Source organism: Leptidea sinapis, chromosome 45 (genome assembly GCF_905404315.1).
Source record: "Leptidea sinapis chromosome 45, ilLepSina1.1, whole genome shotgun sequence".
NCBI lineage: Eukaryota > Metazoa > Arthropoda > Insecta > Lepidoptera > Pieridae > Leptidea > Leptidea sinapis.
Window position 1 is genome coordinate 3,737,449 of NC_066309.1, and position 20,050 is coordinate 3,757,498.

Here is a 20,050-nt window from a genome sequence, read left to right on the forward strand (position 1 = left end):
CCAACTGCTTCCATGAAAGAGTAACGCGTTGTCATCAGCGTAGGAAAATACCCTTCCATTTTTTAATTTAAAGTTAGATAAATCATTTATGTATATTAAAAATAAAGTTGGCCCTAATACACTTCCCTGCGGTATTCCGAATTGTAGTGTAGGTGCATCAGAGCTAATTATATCATCACTAATTTTCGTTCTTTGTTTGCGATTTTGTAGATAATCCGTTATTAAACTTAAAAAAGTTCCCCTTATACCTATATTTTCAAGTTTTTTCAAGAGTATGGGGACTGAGATGGTGTCAAATGCCTTTTTTAAATCGAGGAAAATACAAAGAGTTTGTTTCTATTATCAAGTTGATTTATAATATTCTGAGTTAAGTCTTGTATAGCGTCTTCAGTGCTTACACCTACTAAGCCATACTGAGATGGTTATTATATGAGAGTATGTTATACGTCTCTAAATATTTTAGTAAACGTTTGTTAATAATTTTCTCTAGTATTTTAGATATAGTAAAAGGACCGAAATTGGGCAGTAATTGTTTACATTGTCTTTAGGCCCACTTTTGTGCACTGGATGTATTATTGATTTTTTATTCACATGGAAATACTCCTTGTTGTAAAGAGATCTTGCTTAGGTGTGTAATAATTGGGATCAAAACGGATTTAGCTGATTTCAAAATTTTTTTAGGGATATTGTCGTATCCAGTGGCTGATTCAGATTTAAGGATATCAATAATACTTTCTAACTTTCTAACAAAAGAAGATGATTAAAGATTTGATCCTAATCTAAGTAAAATAGTGGAATATAAAGAGATTGGCGAATAAATCAAGAAGCAGTTGAACACCGCCAAACAGTGATGCTTTTAACTTTAGCTGCATCACTGCTATCTAAAGCATCACCTTGCAGTATAGTTCATCACTCAGCTGCTAAGTGCTTTGGTTATTTCTGTGGTTGTGGTTTTTGGTTATTTTAGGCACAGCATAGAATAGGATTTAAAATAATAACATGGTCTAATAGAATAAAAAATCAAATATATTTTTATTTGTTTATTGAAATTACAATTTTAACATTCGAGCTGTTTCTTCAACAAATTAATCAATGTCCTAATTTAACTCGTGTGCAACTCAGGGGTTATACGCGCCCTCCACCGAAGAATCGGCCCTCGCTGAACCCCCGACTTGAGAAGACTAAGGAAGACTCATTTGGTGGGCAAAGTTCTATTTTAAATTCTATTAACCACCTTGCCTTGACGTCTTTTTAATTCCTAGAGGCTTCTTTTAACTTTTATTTTGCTTTAAAATATTGTTGGTATTTTTTTGGTAGAAAGTTTGTAATTACCCGCACACATTAGAACGCTCGACATGACGCAAAAATAATAACCCTATGGAACCTCAACTGTGAAGATCGGGCCATTATCATTGTTTTGGATATTCGGTGGGGAATTTTGTTAAGGTCAACAAAGTTAAAAAACACACATAATATTGGCACATGATTATTTTTGACTCAAAATGGAAAATAAAAATTCAATTTTATGAAATATTAGTTTTATTAATTCTTTAAACATCATCGCTTTTCAATGGTTAGTAGATGCCCCGAAACTGGTATTAACAGAATTTCAATCTTCAACCGATCGCATGATGTTTTTGAGGTCACTTTATACGTTCTTAGTATATTTGCTAAAATACTTTTCATTGCTAGCATCCCAAAATGTCGTCCTGCAACAAATAGTAAAATATTATTTTTAATTTGTTTACGAGTCATGGATGTTAATAAATCTTTATGTCTGTTTAAGCAAGTAAAATATATCATTGTCTTGTACCCATAGTACAGGCTATACCTAGTTTGGGGCAAAATTATTTATGTAAAAGTGTGTCAGTGTTTATATTTATTTTATATTATATTAAATATATTTCGTATCGCATTGTTGGGCGTCTTCTACTGGGCAAAGTGCGTGTGTTCTGTTTCATTTAAATTTTATATTAATTTTTACTTTAATGCTCTAGGTACTTTGGCGGTTTTTCCAGTAAGAAAAGGGTATTTGAACATAAACAAACACAGCTAGCATAGCTAAAATAACCAATATTCGATTCCTCTAGGTGTTTTTGCATGGTAGTAATCATTTAGCCAGTGAACGCTGAGCAAACTGGTCATAGATATTAGTTTGGCCAGTTTTAGCTCGTTTTTCGAATAAGGCCCACTTACCTATACAATTTCTTGCTCCGAAGCTAAAAGGTATATATGCACAGGGATGTCTTTTAGCACTAATTTCAGGGAGGAACCTGTCAGGGTTAAAACTGTCGGCGTCAGGACCCCAGAGTTTCTCAGATCTGTGCAAGACAAATGGTAGAACGGCACAACCAACACCAGCTGGAATGGTACATGATGCTGAAAAGATACAGAAAAGATTTATTTGCGGAAGAAGTGTGTGGTTGCAGTACTGCCATAGTAAAACAATTACATTTCTTACTGTGAGTGAATTCCGCCACTAGACAAAGCATTGATGGAATTCTGTATGAAGATGTTCTCGATCGAACTGGTTCGTAGTATCGGTATATGGTAGATATGATTTTTTTCTTATGTCAAAAAAAGATTTCGTTAACTAATATTTTTTCATTACATTACTTCTTTATTAATTAATAAGTACCACTTGTGCTGTAAATAGACGTCGAGACAGCGTTGTAAATAGTTAGCGGCAAAACCAAAGAATTGACACACATTTGTATTTTTTATACATAATATACTATCTACTATACCGAAGGAACACTGCACGTACTCGTATACAGAAGGGTTCAACCCCATAACGTGGTTGATATGAATTTGCCTGACATCAGCAGCGGTATTGGTGCGAAAATAATTAGATGTAAATTGTAATGCGTGCTGTATGCGGGCATATAGTATACGGGCACGCGCGGAGCGGGCCTTTAAGACGTCGAAACATGGTGCGTTTCCTCTCGCATTGTAACGGCAAGTGGTGTTTAGTCCATCATCGTGCAACACAAACCATACTCGGAAACCAGATTTGGCGGCTGGCTACGGCTACTGTTAAGCGGCTAATTGAAGAAAATACGCGGATTACATATGAGACTTCGAGGACTATATGTGCCAAATTCAGAAAAATTTACAGGAAGAATTGAAAGTTCAGAAACTTTGTTGCCGGTGGATCCCTCATGAACTGACAGCGGAGCAGAAGTGGGCTCGCGTGAAATGGTGCTCACAGATGCGAATGAAGTACGACCACGGACATTCTAATGCTGTTTATGACATTGTCACAGGAGACGAAACCTGGATTTATTGTTTTGAACCCGAAAAAAACAGCAATCTTGTGAATGGGTGTTTAAAAATAAGAACAGGCCAACAAAAGTGACCCAGGCGAGAAACGTTGGTAAAAAATGTTCGCATTTTCTCAGCTACCGGTCCTATCTGCACAATTCCACTTGAATATCAAAAGAATGTTCATTCCGAGTAGTATTCTACCATTTGCTAACCAGGATGTTAAAAAAAGTTCGCGAAAGACGACCAAAAAGCCGCGTTCTCCTACATCATGACAACGCTTCTTCACGCACGGTCAACAAAACTAAGTAATTTTTAGCTTCCTAAAAAGTACAACTCATCGCCCATCGAACATAGCCCGACCTAGAACCCTGTGATTTCTGTATTTTCCTCAAAATCAAAGATTTGATAAGAGGCTTCACTTTTACCAATTTCGAAGAGGCAGTGACAGCTTTCAATCAGCACGCAGAAAACATACCTTGAGATCTGTGGTCCTCCTGTGGTAAAATATGGTTCGATCGCATGAAAAATTGTTTAAAATGTAAAGGAGAGTATTTTGAAAAGTAATAAATATAATATTTTGGTTATAACATGTTGTTTTTTTAACTTAAGCAAAAGTTTTAGTGTGATCTAGTGTGATTACTAACTTGCGAAAAAGAAATTGGATTTTACAAAGTTCCTTACTTTGTCTCGAGTTTACATTCGTCTACTAGTTTGTAAAAACCAACTTACCAGATTGTTATCATAAATAAATATAGCAACTTAGTAGTTGGTTGTTTCAGTAGTTGCTACTGTTATTAGGTTGTACTTGCTTAATAAGTGAAGCCTTTTTTCCTTGTTTTATATTATTGTATTAGCATCATAAAGAGAACTCACAAAGTTTAACCTCTTCCTGTGTTTCACGAGCGATAATGGGAACAACTGTGTATAGTCTCATCGTCTCTTTAATTACTCTCTCAAGGTAATCCATTTTGTTAATGTCATCTTTGGTTGGTATCCGTTTCGAATCTCCAAATATATCTTTCGATCTAAAAGATTATAAGTTTGGGTTATTTTTTTTATATCTACTGTATAAAGAGTACTTTCCCCTCAGGTAGTATTACAAAATTTCATCCTGTATAAATGAAATTTAGGTGAATGATATCATTGATGTAAAGACTCTTCTGAAAACCAAATAACTCTTCGTTCACGATCACAAGAAACTAGCAGTCCAAGTTGTTGAAATAATAATAAAGTTATTTTTTTCTAAGTATTTAAATTATGAATTAATTGTACCTTAGATAATTTATACTTCTAAATAGAGTCTCTTGCTGTTAGACAACCAATAAAAACAGGCCAGGAATGTTAGTTTAGGGTGCGTGACCAGCGTACAAGTGTACGTCTTACACTCGCGATTTTTAACATACTGTCTTAGTGTGCGTAAATTGCTCAAAATAGGGGCTAGTTCTAAGCTCAATGTTTTTTCGACGTTTTCATAGCTTTTATAGTCTATCTAGACGTATAAATTATCTTAGATGTGTACGTTAATAAAATATTAGTATGTATATATCTTTTTTAGACCTTGGAAATGTTTTTAGGAATGTAGTGGGATTACAAAGTAGTGCTGTCAGGATTCTTGAAAAATTCTGAGCGGCACTTCAATTGCGCGTCTCATTTGCCCAGTTATTTCTCTAGCTACGGTGCCCTTCAGACCGAAACGCAATAATGTTTACACATTACTGCTTCTCTCTAGAATTAGGCGCTGTTGTGGTACCCGTAATCTAGCTGGCATTCTGTGTAAAGAAGCGTCCCACCCTTGAGTCTGGGCCTTCCCTACTCTTTTTATGCCCCGGGGAAAAGGGCAAAATACCTACTAGCAATAATAAGGGACGATCAATGCTTACTCTTGATAAACTTTCTCCTGGTGGTCTTGGTGACTGCCCAACATCAGCAATGTATAAGAAATTACTAGCGCCGTTGTATCATTACCAGCTATAGTAATGGAATCTATGTGTTCACGTAACTGCTCATCTGTAAAGTTTGGATTTTTTTCCAACAGTAGTTCCAATAAATCCTTGCGTCCTAAAAACAAATGAATAGAGAATTTGTTCAATCGTATTATTAAAGGGTAAATCTAAGCGTACCGGAAGGCGTAGTGTTGGTAGGCTCCCCACAAGATGGAACGACGATCTGGTCAAGGTCGTCGGAGTGCGATGGATGAGGGCAGCGCAGGACCGATCGTCATGGCGATATTTGGGGGAGGCCTTTGTCCAGCAGTGGACGTTTTCCGGCTGAAATGATGATGATCAAATCTAAGCGTCTAGAAGTAATCTAGTTCAATACTAGTTTTATACAGTTTTGGTGTATCTAATACATGCGAACATGCGTACCTTAGTCTACTAAACTAGTTGTTTATGAAATACAAAATAAATAAATTGATAGAAAAATAAAGTCACTCTTACCGTTTGTTTTACTTTCTCCATATTTATCAAATTCCATTCTCTTTCTTTTCACGACCTGAAACATCGGATAGGATTTGTATCAAGTGTTCATTAAACGACTCATACGTAAAAGTAATGAAACGCCTGGTTAAAAAGGTTTTTTTTAGTTTATTGTGAAATAAATAACAAATCTATCTATATATATAAAAATGAATTGCTGTTCGTTAGTCTCGCTAAAACTCCAGAACGGCTGGACGGATTTGTCTAATTTTGGTCTGGAATTATTTGTGGAAGTTCAGAGAAGGTATAAAAGGTGAATAAATATGAAAACTTTCGGAATAAAATAAAAATAACAATTTTGTTCTTCCTTTCATGTGTCCCCCGTAGTTCAGAAATCAAATTGAAATAATAGTTTAAAATGAATAACTAATTAGAATCTTTGTATCTTTCTAACTTTCTCAGGAGGTAAAAAACAAACTTAATTTTAGCTACCTATACTTGGTAGATTAACTACAGTTGTTAACTATGATGGCAATACAACGTTTGCTGGGTCAGCTAGTACATAATATTTTTATCAGATATGAATGAAAACCTCACGTGTTTATCTGGGCACAGAGAGCCCTTAATTTTATGAAGCTAAACCTAGCCTTTTAAAGCGTGTTTTAATTTTCTTGGTATTCATGTACATTTCTTGCAGCTCTTTGGGCAGTTGGTCACTTTAAATAGCTCGCTGTCTTAATGTACCTAAAGTTGATATTTGCAAGTTTATAGCTATTTCTATGCCAAAAAATATAGGATTAGTTATCACCAACATATACACTAAAATCTTTTCGGAAACACGCTGCATCTTATGGTACAAGTATTATTCCGGTCGGATCAGTAGTTTTCGCAGTATAACCGAAGGAAAAAACCGGCCAATAGAATAATATAGATTGTTGATATAGACTCTGACGTCACAGAAACCCCGAGCAAAATGGCGCGTTTAAATAGCCGATATATTGTCCGAAAAGAATATTTATGTTTTAATTCAATAAGAATGATTTCATCAATAATTTGATGTGTTTTATAACTTTTAAGATGTAAATAATCAGATTTAAGGTTTCTTAAAAATCATGCATATACCCAATTCGTTAGCATAGCTGAAGTATAAACACTCAAAATATGATGCGATTCCTGTTTTCGGGTGTTATTTTTGTGCTACAATTCCATACCTCAGTTCCAAAGAGTGATAATTCAGAAAAAGGGTTCCAAAATAAAACAACTTGAAGTGTATGAAACGAATATATTCTAGACCTGTGAAAATATATTGGAAGTTACAACTAAACTACATTCACTAATCGATATGTTTCTCGTTGGTACTGGTGGATTATCACTTATGGAACAATTTCTCATACGTTATCTCAAACTTATTGCATTTCAGACTTGTTACACTTAAGAACTGAGGTATCGAATTAATGTGCTACGAATTTCAAAATTATTGTTAAAAAGCGTTTAAGTGTTAAGGGTTACTATAACATAAATGACTCTTTTGATACCACCCCTTGGGAATGGAGAGACCACCCACCCCATTTAACTAATAAATTAAATTGTAATGATAAAAGAGGAAAAAGTTTTGTTGTGCCCGTTCTTCTCAGGTTAGAGACATTTATTATCGAATGGATGGTGATTCTGACGCTCAAAAAGTGGTTTAAAGATCCTAGTTTGAATAAAAATATTTTAATTTGATCGTGGGTACTGAAAACGGAAGTGAAACTTCATCAAGGCGATTCTTAATACGAATTACCACTATTTATGGTTCTGTAATCATAAAGAAATAAAATTTACAATGTATATATTTATAAGTGCTGACCCGGCAAATTTGTTTTGCCATATACATTAAGTACCACGTCCGCTCATTGTCATACGTAATGAAATATCATTGACTGAATTATTTGTTCTGGATTACTAGTACTAACATGTCATATACTACACAGCCTTCTACGAAACACTCTACATCTTATAGTATAAGTATGACTCCGATCGGTTCAGTAGATTTCGCAGTATAACTGACCAAAAAAACTGTTATTAGTACAGATGTTTGTGTAAAAATAACTCTGGTAAATTTTGCTCTAACAAATCCCGCCGTCGCCGTCTACTAAGCCCGAACGAATCTCACATAAAAAGTTTCACTTCATAATACCGATACGGAGTCACGCTACCGTCTTTTGACGTCAGCACAATCGGGCCAGACTCGTCCTAGTGCCGCTACTATCGCATAGGTTAGTGTCGAGGACCGGAGGCCATTAGTCCACCACCACCTTGAGACGGTGCAGCTGGCCTTGTGTTTCCTTACGCCACAAGTTAGGATATCATCCCCACCATCTGGACGTGTGGCGGTCCTCCACAGTGCGGTTTTCAAGGAGCTTTCTTCCACGTACTACAAAGCTGTGGTATGAGCTTCCTTGTGCGGTGTTTGCGGGACGATACGACATGGGTACCTTCAAAAAAAGCGCGTACACCTTCCTTAAAGGCCGGCAACGCTCTTGTGATTCCTCTGGTGTTGCAAGAGAATGTGGGCGGCGGTGATCACTTAACACCAGGTGAGCCGTACGCTCGTTTGTCCTCCTATTCCATAAAAATAAAATAAAAAACATGTTAAGGTACCTCGTCCGTAAACTTGTGAGTAAGTTCAATCGTCTCTTTCTGCAACTTAGAATAAGATGTCAAATTGAAGAGAGCATCCGGCTGCATCCACGCCTTAAAGAATCTCATGCCTATAATTGACATGACTGTATTCCGAGCGCGTACATATGGCGTGTCGGGATTGTGTTGAACATCCATTTTCTCGCCCATTGCTGTTTCTGCAAAATCAAAACAGGTTGAATTGTTGATTTCATCATCATCATCATCAGCCGGAATACGTCTACTGTTGGACAAAGGCCTTCCCCAAAATCCTCCACGATGATCGGTCCTGCACTCATCCTTCGTATTCTGGCGATCTTGACTAAAGTGTCGGTCCATCTTGTGGGTTCGAACAATGCGTCTTCTGGTACGTGGTCGCCATTCGAGGACTTTACTGCCCCACCAGCCATCTATCCGTCGAATCATTTGGGCTATGTTGATGACTTTGATTCTCCTACAGATCTCCTCATTGCTGATCAGAAATTATTGATTTATAATAAATTATTAAATTACATCGCCCCCGACCCCTAAAAATTTGGCTAATAGACTTAGTTCTATAGCATACCTACCTAAGAAGATAAGACATCTGATATTTGATACGCCTATTTTAGTTATTTTTACAGTATTATGTCATATGGTATATAATCGTGGTGCTGAAGCGAAATTTTTATAACAGCATTGTGCTGCAAAAGAAGGCTATTCGAACTGTAACAGCTAAGTACCAAAGAATGATACCATTTTTTTTTAAAGAAATTACATATAAACTTTTGTCTCTATTTAGCCCATATTTCCCTATATATTATAACAAAGGCGAATATTCTTGAAACTGAACAGATAAACTTGTTATGCCTACTACACGGTTAGGTCGAGTAGGCATAACAAGTTTGATAGTATAAATAAAATTTGTGACCAAGACTTATGAACAATGCTACTTAACAACATTACAAATACGAACAATACACTACGAACTGCTGTGGTTAATACATTTTTAAAAGCTACCTATCTATAGAACTTTCATCTACACACAGGTCTAAAATTTAAAATAGCTACAACAAATATTTATTTTTTCTTCTGCCAAGCCTTTTATTTGCGATCAAAGATAGCCTTTCCCAAGCTCTTGTCTATTTCTTTACTAAATTTCATCAAAATCGGTTCAGTGTAAACCACAAACACAAGGCGTGATAGCGTAACAAACAAACTTACATTTACATTTATAATATTATATTAAGGCGACACTAAATGCTTGCGACCTTGGGCGATATGAGTTCACGGCTGCCGTAATATTTTAACAGGCGCAAAAAGTTTATTTGCTTACATTCCTCATTATTAATTACTAATCTGAATAAATATACCTACACAAAAAAAAGTACAAGCTATATAAATACCTTTTCTGAGAATAGTACTAAACAAATGCGTCATGCCGAGAAAAAACTTGTTTCACTGCAATGAAGTGGTAGTTCAAAATACCTCTAGAGTGTTAACTTATAACCAACAGCAAATATTAGAAACCTACAAATAAGCCTTAAGGGTATGTGTTATATGATAAAATAGTGTGCATAGCTCCAAATGCTGTATTTTCACCACTAAACTTGTCTAAAATGCCTCCCTTGCGTGTTTTCACAAGGGAGGCCTTCGCCTTAATAGGGATTATGATAATGAAAAAATAATAAAACAATGTACTTACCAAAAACAATATCCAACATGCACGAGGTAATGTATGTATACGCATCAAACTCGGATTTCCCCACTCGCTCTTCTAGACGCTCGACCAGTATGGAACCTTGCGTCCCAAACACTTCGATATAATCTTCTATGAAACGGTTGTGGAAAATTGGCAGAAGAATTCGTCGATGCATTTTCCATATATTTACTGAAAATAAACAAAACCCTTGACTTTGCATCCGTAATGCACAAAATTTATTATTGAATCTTAAATAAATTATGTTCTTGAATATTTGTCAATATGTAGCATTTAAATTTGTTTCTCAGGATATTGATAGTTTTATCAAGTTTACCTATACTTAACATTTTTTTTAATTTCAACGGATCAGCCTAGCTATCCAACGCGGAAATGCTGCCAGCTTAGATTATTTATACGCCTAGATAGTCTGAGATAGCTGTAAAAACATCGAAAAAAAATTGAGGTTTACTGTTAGCCTCTATTTTGAGCAGTGCACGCAGACTACTACACAAAGTGACATACAAGTCGCGAGTGTAAGACATAGTTTGTCACGCACACTGATATAATAATATATTAGACCTGGTCTGTTTTTATCGGTTGTCTAACAGCAAGAGACTCTATCTAGATGTACAATTTATCTAAGGCTGCTAGTATCCTTGGTATCCTATCCTTCTAGTGGTAGTTTTATTTTCATGCAGGTAAGTAATCATAATATTGTATTGTAAATATATTTATAAGCATTGTTTTGGAAATAAGGAATTTATTCGACAAAACAAATCTTATAACTATATTTCTAATACTATGATTGTAAAATAAAATTAAATTAGAATTGTTTTGTTTTAAATTAATGTTAGCTTTAAATAATTTTTCTAAAAATATGCTTTTTAATTATAAGAAACTGCTGTTTTCTCCAGATTAACACGTGTATTAACAAATATTATTCAGGAAGCATCCCTCCTTAATTTAACCGCGGATTTAAGTAACCTGACAGTGACATTTCTTATTGACACTTCTGCACTACCACAGACTACAGCAAGTGATATTCTCTATTACTACATAAAAAGAAAACATAACCTTTTCCGGCCTTTTAGGGCTAAAGCGCTTTCTTCGAAGCCACCGCGGAAAAATGTCCATTACAGTGTCACCAACTTATCTGTGAACTGATGAGTGTCGCCATCGTCGTTTCAGTGTTTCTAATTAATTCCAATGTGCACAAAAGCTTTCGGCATATTTAACGCTTAAAATTCAGAAGTATCGCAAATAAACACACGGAACACTCGAAAAAAAAGTAGTAGTCACTGACAGTCTAATGACATTTCAACATGGCGACCGTAGTTCCTATTTTTACCATTTCACAGTTAAGTTGGTATTACTGTACATAGTTTGGTTATACTTTTTTATTTTATATAAGAGGGGGCAAACGGCGCACGTGATGAAAAGTGTTCAGGCAACCGCCCATAGACATACGCAACACCAGGCGCTCAGAGATGCGTTGCCGGCATTCAAGTTACTATAGAGCGTACTTAGATTTTGCTCAGACTTTACTTACGTAAAACTTAGCTGAGTGTGATAAAACGCAAACATGACTTTTGCATTGGGCTGTCTTAGATTACTCAGCATAATTTCAGCTGTGAAATGACTATAAAAACGAAATCAAAGATTATGTAACTTTTACGCAAACATCTAATGTAAAACCGTTGCAATTACACGCGTTTTAATCCTTTAAAAGTGTTTTATTGAAATCAAAGATTATGACAAGCTTACACTAAGCTAAGTTTTTCTTAACTATGGAAAGTCTAAGTATTCTATATGTATTCTCTATGTATATCTCAGCCTACACTTGAAAGTCCTTAAGTCATATCAGTCCGAAACCTTTAATTATTATATATTTCTTTACAACCGCATTGTGGAGAGGCACCACACAAGTAAACGTTGAAGTTATTTTAGTGCGTGACGTGGGGTTCGATCATTGAATTCAGGGGCAGAGGCACACGAGTAACTAGGTATTTTATTTACTCATGTGGCAGAAGTCAAAACTCAGGTAAGATTTCTATGCGTTGCCCTAGTAGCAAATAATTATTATTGTGAACTTACCTGGAGCCACAAAAAGACCATTTCCCAGCCAGTTTTGCAAAAATTTATATGAAGAATCCTTTTGAAGGCTGGATTCTAATATTTTTTGTACATCCGCAGGATTCAGTGTTACTACAACATGACATAACAATACATTTACCTTATTTAAGTCGATCAAAGATTTATGACGCTGGTACCTACATTAAGATGTGTGAAAAAAATATTATCGCTTCGATGTTTGTTGAGAAAATTAACATATAGATGTTAAAATCAGTAACGCTACCGCATAATAATCCAATTCAAATAGGAAACGGCTCTTATAAATTAATCTAACACATTAGTGGTGAGTGATTTCACTGCAGTAAAGTTTCTTCGCACAGCGACATTAATGTCAAATGCTACCCTCGTCATTATACCGATGTTTTTTATATCGGCCTTGCAGAATTAACGTTATACGTCGTTGGATTTCTACCAGTGGGAGGCTCCTTTTCACAGGATACCGGCTAGATTATGGGTACCACAACGGCAACTATTTCTGCCTTGAAGCAGTTATGTGTAAGTATTATTGTGTTTCAGTCTGAAGGGGGCCGTAGCTAGTCAAATTACTGGACAAATACGACTTAACATGTTTTGTCTCAAGGTGACGAGTGCAATTGTAGTGCCGCTCAGAATTTTTGGGGTTTTTCAAGAATCCTGAGCGGCACTCCATTGTAATGGGCAGGGCGTATAAATTACCATCAGCTAAACGTCCTGCTCACATCGTTATGATATTAAAGTTTGAAGAAGAGACAGTATAAACTTTAGAATATTTGAACAATGAGCGAAATTAATACACAGGCTTACTGAGTACGCACAATTGATTTGTACATTGGGCCATGAAGGTTGATTAGTGATTATGTGCTAGATGCTACTTTTATGACTACACACGAGCGTACGAGACACCTGATGTTAAGTGATCATCACCGTTCACACTCACTCGCAACAAAAGGCCGGAAACGCTCTTGTGATTCCTCTGGTGTTGCAAGAGAATGTGGGCGGCGATGATCACTTAACACCAGGTGACCCGTACGCTCGTTTGTCCTCCTATTCCATACAAAACAAAAACAAAAATACTGCGTAAAGGAGTTCATTTCACGCTTTGATTGTATGCATCAGAAAGATATTCGTAAACTGTGTTGTAGAGGAACTCCAGTGGCCACACATCCACATCATCATCATTATGGGAACCGGAAGACGTCCACTGCTGGACAAAGGCCTCCCCCAATGATTTCCATGACGATCGGTCCTGCCCTACCCTCATCCAACGTATTCCGGCGATCTTGACCAGATCGTCAGTCCATCTTGTGGTGGGCCTACCAACACTGCGTCTTCCGGTACGTGGTCGCCATTCGAGAACTTTACTGCCCCAACATTCACATGCTGTATTATTATTATTATTGGGTTAATGCGCTCTTAAATCTGTAGATCTATTGTGTCCCCTACATCCTACTGCTTCATGTGATGAGGTAATTAGGCAACGCTTAAAGAAATCATTCCCTTACATAGCCGGAGTTTTTTAAAGTAACTACACCACATTCTTCAGCCCTAAGTTCGTTATGAGGTGCAGTATCCTCAGTGGACGCATGTGGGGTAGTTTTTCTATCTGGATATTGAGGGATTTAAGGCATCCCGGCCTCATTGTGGCGATGGTCTCACATTCCAGAAGGTTGTTTTTAAGATCTTCGTAGCCCTCTTGGCATCCAGATGGTGCAGCGATGATATTTAAGTTCGTAGCGTCTGATGCAAAAGTGGAATTAAGCAACAAAAATCAGGGCAATCAAATCAACCAGTGGGAGGCTCCTTTGCACAGGAAGCCGGCTAGATTATAGGTACCACAACGGCACCTATTGCTGCCGTGAAGCAGTAATTACTGTGTTTCGGTCTGAAGGGCGCCGTAGCTAGTGAAATTACTGGGCAAATGAGACTAAACATCTTATGTCTCAAGGTGACTAGCGCAATAATTGTAGTGGCGCTCAGAATGTTTGGGTTTTTCAAGAATCCTGAGCGGCACTGCATTGTATCAATTACCATCAGCTGAACGTCCTGCTCACCTCGTCCCTTATTTTCATAAAAAGAAAGATCTGTTTGGAACACTTTCTGTAATAAATCCTGTGGAAGACAATGAAGCGACATCTGTCGAGATTTCGCTTCATTTTGTATTTTGGTAACGCCAAGTGCATCTTTCAATAAAGCCACTGAGAATCCACGCCGGAGCCTATATTAATTTAAAAATATTGACAAAGATTATTTAATATATTCATCTTACCTACGTACAGAGAGGGTCCAATCCATACTTTGTTGACAGCACTTTGAGACTCTTCCAATAGTTTAACTAGCTGTTTGATATTAGTAAGCAGTTCTGAAATTAGTTGTAAAGTTATTCTGAAGTATTTCTAAGTAGCGAAGGTCTTTTACGCGGCTTACACTGGCAGAAATCTCAGGTAACGAAAAAACGTTATGCGCTCCCACGAGAAATTCGGTTCCCACTGGCATAGTTATTATCGTCTAGCTCTGGCCACGCTTATTACCTTATTATACACCATTATTCAATGCAACAGTTGTATAAGTAGGATCATAAACGTGAGTGGTGTGGATTGCAATCAAAGCAATCGCAATGAATGACTCCACGAGCGTTTCTTGACTTAGATATTCAACTTGTCACATATATTATAAAATATTTAAAAAAAACTGTATAAATGATATGATAAAAGAAAATGATTGAAATAGTCTGTCTTACTTTTGTTAGCTTATTTGCTGTAGAACTACATTATTTCAGAGAAACTATTTTTGTATGTGCATAGAAATCTATAATCACATCCCAAAGATAATAAGAGAGGTATCGTCAAATAGGAATTTCTCATCTTAATTGAAGAAATACCTTATCAAAAACTGCTTATAGTCCTTAGACGAATATTTTCAATTATAAAATGATTTTTTTTTAAATAATTTAATATTAATAAATAATACTGCTACTAATCTTATGTTAAATTGATATTATTATTGTAACTAATGATTTGGAAATATTTTTTGTAATATTTATGGTTACATAAATAAAATATGGTTGATGTTTATCAATCTTACATGTTTTTGCAAATAAAACTTTGACTTTGTGTGTCTGTTTTTATGTAACGAAATCCTTGTTCGTGATTTCCGACCTCTTCATAACGTTGGATTAGTTTGAAACCCATACTTTATTGCACAAACATATTGTTTTTGTTACTCACACTATTTCTAATTTAAACATATTAATTTTTTTTTCTACTTTTAGGTTTCATTTTCTCCCAAAGCGTGTTAGTTTCTATAGCGAACTCTCGAATTTTTAAAAATTATGAACCACTTTTTGAACCTTATATTTTTCTTAAATTTTATTAGTTTAGGATTAAAAACTGCATTAAAATTACTTAAAAGACACGCTTTCTTATAAATAATAAATGAAGAAATACCTAAAATTAATTAGTTTGTACTTATTTCGGCTTCTTTCTTATTAATTATTATTTCCTCAGAAGCCATTGTGATAATCTAAACCAGTGAAAGAAGTTGCAACTAAAAAATTTTTTCTAAGTGATCATATAAATAATAATAATAATAATAATAATAATAATAATAATAATAATAATAATAATAATAATAATAATAATAATAATAATAATAATAATAATAATATTATCTATTAATAGTAATAATCTGAAGTTGTCCCAATATACCCGATAAGTCATTCCTAACGCCTTATATTGGGACGCGTGAATTGCAATTTCCATACAAACTTTATATCGCTGGTACAGCGTGCACGGGTGAGTTACCGTCGATAAGTTTATTGGGACAGAAAAGTCCACAATAGTTACGATTTTTATCTCACGTAAGAGATAGACTGAATATTGGGAACAGCCGTTAGTGTGAAATAGATAAAAACAGCTCTACAATAATTAGTACTATAGTAGTGTGTCTTTTCCGATAGTAAGATTTTTCAATAATAATGATTTTATATATATGCATCTATCATATAATAAATATTTATTTAAATTTTAAATTGAGCCATAACCCACAAATTATCCCAAATTTTTATATCCTCTTTTCTCATAACTAGTAAAAGCATAAAAATAATATTTGAAATAAAATTAATAATTGGACACGAATCCTCTCAAGTTGAACCAAACATTACTAATTGTAGTCAATTAAATCGATTCGGTTAATTCGGAGTTTATAAAACAAATATCGTGACACGAGATTTTTTATATTTATGTAGATATTTTTATTTAAGGGTGGGTGATCAACGTTAGGATGCAATGCCAAATAAAGGAGATTGAAACTCTTTCATACATTCCTGGGCCCAGGTGATAACAAGATGAAAGTAGCACCATTTAAAAGATAACATTTAAATAATCCATAATAGAAAATTTTGCAAGAGTTGTCAATCTAGGAGCTGAGAAATCGAAGATAATAAAACGAGGTTATGTGTTAAACTATGAGTATATGTTGTCACCTGATCTATAGTAGGTTTATTAAATGCCTAGCTGCTAAGGATTTATCACGTAGGTACTTATATTAGCTGGGTTCCAACCTTGGTTTTTTAGATAAAAAATACCTACGTATACGTATCTACTACTGTAACGACATTTTTTTGCATTATAATACCTATAAGACAAATGGTAATTAGATATAATATAGTATACCTAAATAAAAAGATAGTTTTATTTGCTCAGATAAGAATAATATATACTCATTACCTCATATATGAACTGTACAACAGACTGCTAGAGACAACTTTGAACTTTCCTTAGAATTCAATTGGGTAGGTAGTTAATGAAGTTAGCGTTGAGGAACATGAATTTCACTTGTATTGATTTTTTTATGTAAATCGATTTATTGATAGTAAAATAATTGGTCAGTTCTGTTTTTTCTGAGAAAATAATATATTTTATTCATAATGTGGTCATTTGCAGATAAAATATGCACCTCACTAATATTATTTAAATAAAACAACTGGATCTTAATGTTATTTTAATCGATTAAATATTCACTCTATTACATATTAAGCGATTTTCATTATTTTAATGTTTTTTCGGTTTGTAGATTGCAAAATGAGCTAGTTTTTTGTATTTAACATCAGAAAAATATACCCTTATTTTAAAGTATATTTCAACTTGTTAACCATCAGGCCCAAAAGTCCCAATCTCCTTTAATTATTGTTTTGCCATCGGCCCCTAATGATGTGTGGGCAAATTTTCAAGTAAATTTGATATCTAAAGCATATGATCTAAGAGCCTGTGAATAATATGGTCTCTGAAATAAATGTCTAGCTAATGATGATAATAAAACATAATCTTATATCCGAGTATTACATATAAAAATTAGATTTTATACTAAGTAAGTAAAATTATAATTTCATGAACATTAAGTGTGTCTGGCAAGGGATTGCCACAGTGTTAACTGTCTGGCAATGAATGACGTGATTTTTAATAATATTCTTAAGGTAATATCAGAAATTCACACTTTACTATTTGATGAATTTAGATCGGAATTTTACACACTAGTACCAAAGCCACGGTAACTCAGACTTCATAATGGTCCATCGATTTTATCTGTGTTGAGAGCATGTGCTGACAAACTTTCAGCTTTTATAAAATTACGAAGGTTTTGCGTTCACGGGCTCTTACTCTACTAGGGAATATCAAAATAATGAAACCTAAGAAAAACTTACTCTCTGGCCCTCCAATAAACCAATGCGTGTGTCCCAAAATGGGAAAACTGCCAATGTCCGGCAACTTTCCAGATAACTCATAAAGTGGTTTACGTATACGACGAAAATTAATATAATATGCAATAACTGTTAAAATAATCAGAAATACTATAAACATTGTTTTGCCGAAACTTATACTACAATGTATTTTTTATCATCAAAAATATACTTTTTACATAAAGTCAAATGTGACTTGACGAACACTTCGAGAAAACTAAAGGCCATGTATATTGCTGACGGCTTTATTAGCAAATCTCTGTTTGTTTGTCGCGGAACTATAGTAATAACCATTTACTGAACTATCGAAGCGAGGCCTTAATAAATACAATTTAAAAACAAGGTCACTCATGGAAGATGACTCAATCTATCAACAGAATTTTTAAAGTTATACTCTTTTGGCGCGTTAGAGAAAATTTATCAGAGTGAATTTTACAATGCGCGCGCACACCGTCGCGGTCGTGCAAATTCGACACCCTGACGTTAGCAGTTTATCGGTTGTGTTTTGTCCAAACAAAAGTCACGAATTTAATGAAAATTGCAATTTTATTAGTAAACATTTTAAAAAGAAACACGCTACATAAGTTATAGAAACATAGATTGTGATATAACACACAGTTAACAATTTTTTACTTGGAACTTTAAGAAATCTACTCAAAATGTCTAGGAATCCTTTGCATTGACTAGGTGCTGTAGGATAAAACTTCTACAATGCAATACTTTTACAGGATAAGGAAAAAAATGCTAGTCTCAATGGCATTCAAATTCACGCCCACAAACTTATGAATTTTGCTTTTATTTCGTGTTGGAGAATTTAATAGCGAAGCACACCGATAATCTTCTAGGAAAATATAATTTAGACAAACTAAGAAATTCTAGATAATTAACGATAATTTTAGTCACAAATACCCTATCCTAAATATAACAATTTTTGAGATATTTGGACTCAATGTTTTTTTTTATAAAAACTAACCGATTTTCGGCAAAATAAGAAGAGATGGGCAAAAGAGTATACATCCGGCAACTATAATTGTGACCTATTCTCCCCTGTTGCACCAAAGGAATCACAAGGAGGTTGCCAACCTTATAAAACGTGGAATTAACGTACCATTGAGTTCGAAAACCGAAAATATCGGCACGTGTCGGACGAGAATCAATTCGGGGGCTCCGTTGCGAGAATCGACGCGACGGTTATACTTACTGAGCCACCGATGCCTTCTTTAAGTAATTTCAACAGGAGAAGAAGAAGAGAAGAAAGGGAGGGTTGGTACTAGAGACTGCAAATATCTCCGATGGGAGTGATTCTTGTATACGTATGCAATGGAAAAATTACTTTATTATTTTTACTCCATGTTGATTATAATTACTGAGAGAAATAATTAAAGATTTATTTAGGTATATAGATGTAAAGATATTTATTTTACCCGTAGGGCTCAAAATGCAACTTGGGTATGGCTTTAACAAAAAAAATCGAAACCTATATCTAATCGGGTTTTCAAACAAACTTTGTATTAAGCTATACCTGAGAATAAACCAAGAATATGGAAAATGTTTCCAAATAGACATTTTGCTTATGATTGGTTTATTCGGAAATCGGACGTTTAACGTTTCCCGCCATTATTTGCAACGCTGTTTGACATTCGGAAAACTTCAGAATTATCATTGTATTGACGGTGTTGTCAGCCTCATAGTCAACATTTTGCATATTATTGGTTTATGCTCATGTATAACGTTATTTCAAGTATATTTGTAAGGCCGTACGAGTTTACCTATTGCAGTTCATGGCAAAACTTAATGTCTACTGGGAAAAGAACTGCAAATAAAAATCCAGCACAACATGAATACAATTTTACGTTGCATATGTTGGGCTGAGCAGTTTACTTCCACGCTAGCTTGTCATTTAAAAAGTCATTAATGGTATAGTAGCCTCACTGACCTCTACTATAGTATGGTATAGTAGCCTCACTGACAGCTACTACTGGGCTGGTAGTGCTTTTGTGCCTGTTTGTTATTCGCCATTTTGGCGCTGTTGGCCATGTAGCGAGAGTCTGCGGCACTAAAACTAGTGATGACAACCTCAGTAAACATCGATAGATGGTGGGAAACTATTTACAAAAAACAATGTGTACTTTATTACGTTGATTCTTAAGGTATAAATAACACAGAATATGAAGGAAA

At 35.0% G+C, this 20,050-nt stretch overlaps 1 protein-coding gene across 1 annotated transcript; it reads right to left on the bottom strand.

Moving 5' to 3' along the window:
- Positions 1–1,521: 1,521 nt before the first annotated feature.
- LOC126977485 (cytochrome P450 4c3-like) lies at positions 1,522–18,167 on the bottom strand. Its single transcript, XM_050826328.1, has 10 exons — positions 17,837–18,167; positions 14,405–14,497; positions 12,121–12,231; positions 10,030–10,215; positions 8,328–8,524; positions 5,706–5,760; positions 5,148–5,325; positions 4,141–4,292; positions 2,197–2,379; positions 1,522–1,709 (listed from the first exon to the last, which is right to left on the bottom strand). The coding sequence occupies exons 1-10, from the start codon at positions 17,991–17,993 to the stop codon at positions 1,558–1,560; spliced, it is 1,464 nt and encodes a 487-aa protein (XP_050682285.1). The 5' UTR covers positions 17,994–18,167; the 3' UTR covers positions 1,522–1,557.
- Positions 18,168–20,050: the final 1,883 nt, after the last annotated feature.

Excerpts from the sequence above, each read along its gene's own strand:
- LOC126977485 (XM_050826328.1), bottom strand. The coding sequence starts at position 17,993 with ATGTTTATAGTATTTCTGATTATTTTAACAGTTATTGCATATTATATT. Across the intron at positions 10,216-12,120 it reads TGGTCTTTTTGTGGCTCCAG|TAAATATATGGAAAATGCAT; the intron begins GTAAGTTCACAA and ends GTTTATTTTCAG. Across the intron at positions 5,761-8,327 it reads CTCACAAGTTTACGGACGAG|GTCGTGAAAAGAAAGAGAAT; the intron begins GTACCTTAACAT and ends CCGATGTTTCAG.